The sequence below is a fragment of the Coregonus clupeaformis genome, chromosome 11, assembly GCF_020615455.1.
Source record: "Coregonus clupeaformis isolate EN_2021a chromosome 11, ASM2061545v1, whole genome shotgun sequence".
In the NCBI taxonomy this organism is placed as follows: domain Eukaryota; kingdom Metazoa; phylum Chordata; class Actinopteri; order Salmoniformes; family Salmonidae; genus Coregonus; species Coregonus clupeaformis.
In genome coordinates, this window is record NC_059202.1 from 17,055,555 (window position 1) to 17,062,545 (window position 6,991).

Genomic DNA, 6,991 nt, shown 5'->3' on the forward strand with positions numbered 1-6,991 from the left:
GGTGTGGCTGAAATAGCCGAAACCACTCATTTGAAGGAGTGTCCACATACTTTTGTATATATGGTGTATAATATTCACAGGTGATCAGGCACTGCTCATATCAGGTGAGCAGCTGGAACTTATGATTTATCCACATCATTTCAGTATAGTAGTAAAGTATAGTAGTCTATAGTTCACAGAGAGGTGATATCAGTTGTGAGAAATAGCTTGAAAAACTAAATGTTAGTAATCCTGGTCCTCCACACATTTCCATTTTTTTTAAAAACCTTTATTTTACCAGGTTAGTCTCATTGAGATGACCAAACTATTTTACAAGAGAGACCTGGACAAAATAGCAGCACACAAAGTTGCACACACATTTACAACATAAAACACAAAGCACTTTTTAAAAAACACGAATTTACACATTGAACAGCAAGATGGTTAGGGAAAGTGTGGTGCAACTAGGAGTCAAAACATTGACAGCCCCCCACTTCATTTTCCACAATTTTCCATTATAGTGTTTAACTTTAAACTAATTTAAAGGGACAAGCTCCTGTAATTTCAGGACCTTTTGAAGCTTGTTTCAAGCGGAAGGGGCAGAGAACAGGAACGTTTTTTTCCCCTATCTCTGTACGGGCCTTAGGCACAATCAACAAAACACAGTCGTGAGCACAGGCGATAGTTTTCATTTGTCTGCTGGACAATGTAGTTACACAAGTCAAATGGGAGCTGTCTCAATATGGCCTTATAAATAAAAAAGTACCAATGATGTAATCTCCGAAGAGCTAATGAAGGCCAGCCAACTCTCATATAGAGGATACAGTGACGTGTGAGAGCTTTGGAGTTAGTAACAAACCTCAGAGCCCCAAGGTACACAGTGTCCAGCATACGTAATGATGCCACAGGGGCATACATGTACAAGATATCACCATAATCAATTACAGGGACAAAAGTAGCGGAAACAAGCCTCTTTCACACCTCAAAAGAAAAACATGACTTATTATGAAAATAAGAACTCAACTTGAGCCTAAGCTTTTTCACAAGACCTTCGATGTGGGGTTGAAAGTTGAGACACTCATCTATCAAGAAACCAAGTACTTGTAAGTTGATACTCATTCTATTTGCTTGCCCTTCATAGTGACCATATGTGGAAGAGTCTGAGGTTTCATCTTAGATTTCGTGAAAACGATCAACTTTGTCCAGTATGCTGTGCATTACAAGAACATAGTCAAAGTAGGGGGCCTGGCTGACCTCAGATCAACAGCGGATGCCACTTGGCTATTGGCTGACAAATTGATCGCATCATCAAACTCCAGTGTTCATCCTCTGAGCTCTTTCCCTTTCCAAAGGTGACCTGGCCAACCAGGCGTTTGGATGACTTCCTGGCTGCATGGATCTCGTACACAGAGACCACAATGCAGCACGCCCTGATCAGTGGGTCTGGCAGTGTGAACATCATGACTTCGTTGAAGACGGTCACTTCGCACAGGGTCTTAGTAGTGGACTTCTGATGCCGCAGCTTGAACTGGTTACAGAGGACACTGATCCTGGCATACAACTGAACTAGAACAATGAAATTGTAACTTTTTTAAACAATCACCAATCAATCCTACCTGTATCTACAACGCAACAGTATGCAACTTCTGCTCAACAATGAGTTTATCACACAAGAAAAGTGGCATTTACCTTTGTCTATTTTACTTGGCTGAGGCAGTGCCCTGATTTTCAGCAGACCCACCTCTAGCCTCTGGAGGGTGTGGAGGTACTTTAGAGAGAGAAGCACCTCTCCAACCATGTCCTGGAAATGGTAATACTGTATTACTAAAGTCATGACAGTACACAGACAGGATTGATATCATTTGAACATACACTCCCCTACGTATTTATTTGTGAAGCTAAAAGTGAAGCTAAAAGTTAGAATTTGGTTCTATACTCCAGCATTTTGTATTTGAGATCAAATGTTTTATATGAGGCGACAGTACAGAATGTCACCTTTTACAGTGGGGAGAACAAGTATTTGATACACTGCCGATTTTGCAGGTTTTCCTACTTACAAAGCATCTAGAGGTCTGTAATTTTTATCATAGGTACACTTCAACTGTGAGAGACGGAATCTAAAACAGAAATCCAGAAAATCCCATTGTATGATTTTTAAGTAATTCATTTGCATTTTATTGCATGACATAAGTATTTGATCACCTACCAACCAGTAAGAATTCCGGCTCTCACAGACCTGTTAGTTTTTCTTTCAGAAGCCCTCCTGTTCTCCACTCATTACCTGTATTAACTGCACCTGTTTGAACTCGTTACCTGTATAAAAGACACCTGTCCACACACTCAATCAAACAGACTCCAACCTCTCCACAATGGCCAAGACCAGAGAGCTGTGTAAGGACATCAGGGATACAATTGTAGACCTGCACAAGGCTGGGATGGGCTACAGGACAATAGGCAAGCAGCTTGGTGAGAAGGCAACAACTGTTGGCGCAATTATTAGAACATGGAAGAAGTTCAAGATGACGGTCAATCACCCTTGGTCTGGGGCTCCATGCAAGATCTCACCTCATGGGGCATCAATGATCATGAGGAAGGTGAGGGATCAGCCCAGAACTACACGGCAGGACCTGGTCAATGACCTGAAGAGAGCTGGGACCACAGTCTCAAAGAAAACCATTAGTAACACACTACGCCGTCATGGATTAAAATCCTGCTGCGCACGCAAGGTCGCCCTGTTCAAGCCAGCGCATGTCCAGGCTCGTCTGAAGTTTGCCAATGACCATCCACCATGGAGGAATGGGAGAAGGTCATGTGGTCTGATGAGACAAAAATAGAGCTTTTTGGTCTAAACTCCACTTGCCGTGTTTGGAGGAAGAAGAAGGATGAGTACAACCCCAAGAACACCATCCCAACCGTGAAGCATGGAGGTGGAAACATCATTCTTTGGGGATGCTTTTCTGCAAAGGGGACAGGACGACTGCACCGTATTGAGGGGAGGATGGATGGGGCCATGTATCGCGAGATCTTGGCCAACAACCTCCTTCCCTCAGTGAGAGCATTGAAGATGGGTCGTGGCTGGGTCTTCCAGCATGACAACGACCCGAAACACACAGCCAGGGCAACTAAGGAGTGGCTCCGTAAGAAGCATCTCAAGGTCCTGGAGTGGCCTAGCCAGTCTCCAGACCTGTACCCAATAGAAAATCTTTGGAGGGAGCTGAAAGTCCGTATTGCCCAGCGACAGCCCCGAAACCTGAAGGATCTGGAGAAGGTCTGTATGGAGGAGTGGGCCAAAATCACTGCTGCAGTGTGTGCAAACCTGGTCAAGACCTACAGGAAACGTATGATCTCTGTAATTGCAAACAAAGGTTTCTGTACCAAATATTAAGTTCTGCTTTTCTGATGTATCAAATACTTATGTCATGTATTAAAATGCAAATTAATTACTTAAAAATCATACAATGTGATTTGCTGGATTTTTGTTTTAGATTCCGTCGCTCACAGTTGAAGTGTACCTATGATAAAAATTACAGACCTCTACATGCTTTGTAAGTAGGAAAATCTGCAAAATCGGCAGTGTATCAAATACTTGTTCTCCCCACTGTATTTGAGGGTTTCTGCATACATATCTGTTTTATCGTTTAGAAATGAAAGCACATTATGTATCTAGTCCCCCCATCTGAAGATGTCATATGTATTTGGACAAATTCACTTATAGTGTATTCAATTTAGTCAAAGTTCAGTATTTGGTCCCAAATTCCTAGAACGCAATGACTACATCACACTTGTGACTCTACAAACTTGTTGGATGCATTTGCAGTTTTTTGTTTGTTTGTGTTTCGGATTATGTTGTGCCCAATAGAAATGAATGCTTAATAATTTATTGCATCATTTTGGAGTCACTTTTATTGTAAATAAGAATATAATATATGTCTTAACCCTTCTACATTAATGTGGATGCTACCATGATTACGGATAATCATGAATTAATCGTGAATAATGATGAGTGAGAAAGTTACAGAGGCATAAATATCATATCCCTTTAAAAAAGCTAACCTCTCCTAATGATAAAATGACACAACACATTATTTACCATTCATTTCTATTGGGCACAACATAATCCGAAACACAACCAAAACAAACTGAAAATGCATCCAACAAGTTTGTAGAGTCGCAAGTGGGATGTAGTCATTGTGTGCTAGGAATATGGGCCCAAATACTAAACTTTGACTAAATGTAATACACTATAAGTGAATTTGCCAAATACTTAAAATGTGGAGACTAGATACATGAAGTGCTTTCATTTCTAAACGGTGATGTATGAAAATACCCTCAAATAGAAGATGACATTCTAAACTGTCGCCTCATAAAAAACATTTGATCTCAAATCCAAAATGCTGGAGTATAGAGCCAAAATAAACTGTCCAAATAAATATGTTGGGAGTGTAGGTCCAGATAGAGTGTATCATCCACCTTTTGTGGTGTCTGTAGATCCTCCAGAACTTCAAGAGGGTATGAGATGTTCATATCGCACAGAGAAACTCTGACCTCTCCCAGGAACCCATGCCTGGAGAACTTGTCAAAGTCTCTGACCTGCAGAAAATAGGAAAATATTTAGGTTATCTGATTTAATTAGCTAGTCAATCTAACACCATGTTATGTACCTCAAACCTGACGGTGGTGTGAGGGACATCCTCCTCCTCCAGAGAGCACGAGAACTGGTCCCCAAACGTAGGGCTGCTGTTGTCCTTCACCATATGGGTCTGCCACTCATGGAGCACACACTTCAGTGAAGGAGAGGACTGCTCCCCCTTCTCCTCCTCCTCATCATCATGCCTGGCCCATAGCAGCCGAACCCTCACAAAGGGGTCCACACTGCGGCTGAAGTCCCTGACCGGCAGGACCAGGGCCTCCAGGACGGTGATCACCAGTCTGGACTGCAGCTGGTCATAGTAGAGGGAGAAGCGCAGGGAGCCCTTCACCTCCTCCTCCAGCTGGTTCCCCAGGCTGGGCAGCTCCACATGGCTGCCCATGGACAGGCAACGGCTCAACCTCTGCGCCTCTTCATGGAGCTTCTCCACCTGGGGAGCAGATATGGTCATACTGTCTATTTCAGTGGGTTTAAGAGTGGGTTTTTGAGATGTGCTGTATTCATTTGTTGTTGTAGGCTGTTGGGTTATTTGACAGAAATACTACAGCCCCAAGCTAATTCATATGACTAACCCTAGTAACTTTTGTCAACTCTGATATCTCTCACTGTATATTAAAATGTGTGAAAACTGACTATGGTAGGCAAACACCAAGAGAAAAACTCTCTAAACCACAGCTCACTGAGATAAGCCCTCTGTTTGATTTACGTGCATCCAAGAACAGCATGACTGCAAAGATACACACAGAATGTTAGCTATTCATCGTAGTAGAAGCTTGTTGCTCCATATTTCAGTGTAGACATAAGACAAAATGGGAGAGCGTTCCTTGTGAGTAACCAAAGGAATTAATGGTTACAAGTAATAGAGAGCTCTTACCTTAAAATTAGGCCTCTGGGTTTCTGTGTGGAAGTCTCCTGTCTTTGCTGGCTTGCCATCAGATGAAAGTAAGTCATCCACTGCATTGAATAGAGAGTTAAAGCAGCATAACAACTTGTCTCCTGCTCATGAGCCAAAGTCTTATCCAAACAATGTAGGAGTTTACGATAAAGAATGTTCAGTACTTGAATTATTATTCCATCCAATTCTACTGTATATTGGTGCTTTACCCATATATGGTTTGACCAACAACCAACTGATAACTTAGATTAATTTTTGTTAACTTACCAGGTCCCTTTGGAGCCTGTGAGCAGTAACGGTATAATTGCCACACCAGAATGCCCATAGCAATCAGGAAGAGGGTTACAGAGATGCTCAGGAGACAGTACTTAACCTCTTCATTGAAGGGCATGCGTAGGTCCCCAATAGACAGGTCTACAGTGGGAAGGAAATTCATGTCTCTCTGCCATGTAAAACCCTGCAGGAAGCCATATCATTTCAGCACTTGTAATGTTCTATTCAAATAATATATTTACCCTGGTGTCCTATACGCAAAATGAGTGCAATTCTCAATGGTTAAACAACATCCATGAGATCCAGTAACAAACTTTAGGCTACGGTCTCCTTCTGGAAATGAAACTAAAATCTAATCTATGGAAAACATTGTGACTTTAACATTTCCATGTTCTCCCATCTTATTATTAATGTACATTTACATTTTAGAGAGATAACATTCTTTAGTTAGTGTTGCTGTATAACAACTCTGTCATAACAGTCATAACAAGGAAATTATAATAATAATAAATTATATCAGATAGGTAAACTAAAGATATCTATCATGTCATCTGGCTCCCCAATAACATGTTATTACACATAATGTACAAGTACTGTATATAACAATAAAGTCACCCCATATCCTTAATCACTCTATTCTGTCCATTCTTTACAATTGGCAGATACAAATATACAGTGACACACTTGCAAACATCATCTGATAGAACTACAATTATGTGTGAAGTAAGAAAGTAAGACTTAATACCTTATGACGTCATCCGTCTGTCCCTTTCCGTTCACTGTCACCTGTGTGTTCCAATTACCATACATTCATCCTCTGGCAAAATGACTCACTGATCAAAACAGTACCTGCCTATCCACAACCTGGTTTAACAGATCAGATTAGTTTCTAATGATGTTCCAAGACTGCCTCGTCTTATTGTACTTCCTCCACAAGCAGCCTTGACATTTGTGGCTAGACGGTTTCACATTACTCTATGTCTCATTGTTCCACCAGCACTATTTGCAAAGCCACTGCTAGGTAAGGTTTATCACATGCAGTACCCAAATAGCTGCCAGATGAATGATAAGATAGTGAGCGAATAAAACAGGCTTGAATTATTTCAGCATTCACCTAATAGTGTTTGGATGTTTGAGTGATCATACATAATTGAGTTCTGAACTGAAAAGTTCTTAATAGTGTTTGTTTTGTGCAG

At 41.3% G+C, this 6,991-nt stretch overlaps 1 protein-coding gene across 1 annotated transcript; it reads right to left on the reverse strand.

Moving 5' to 3' along the window:
• Positions 1 to 282: 282 nt before the first annotated feature.
• syt19 (synaptotagmin XIX) lies at positions 283 to 6,709 on the reverse strand. The gene is made up of 7 exons (XM_041891036.2): positions 6,541 to 6,709; positions 5,790 to 5,979; positions 5,502 to 5,581; positions 4,641 to 5,057; positions 4,450 to 4,569; positions 1,669 to 1,780; positions 283 to 1,545 (listed from the first exon to the last, which is right to left on the reverse strand). Exons 2-7 carry the CDS (start codon positions 5,956 to 5,958, stop codon positions 1,235 to 1,237), a joined length of 1,209 nt encoding a protein of 402 aa, XP_041746970.1. The 5' UTR covers positions 5,959 to 5,979; positions 6,541 to 6,709; the 3' UTR covers positions 283 to 1,234.
• Between the last annotated feature and the right edge of the window lie 282 nt (positions 6,710 to 6,991).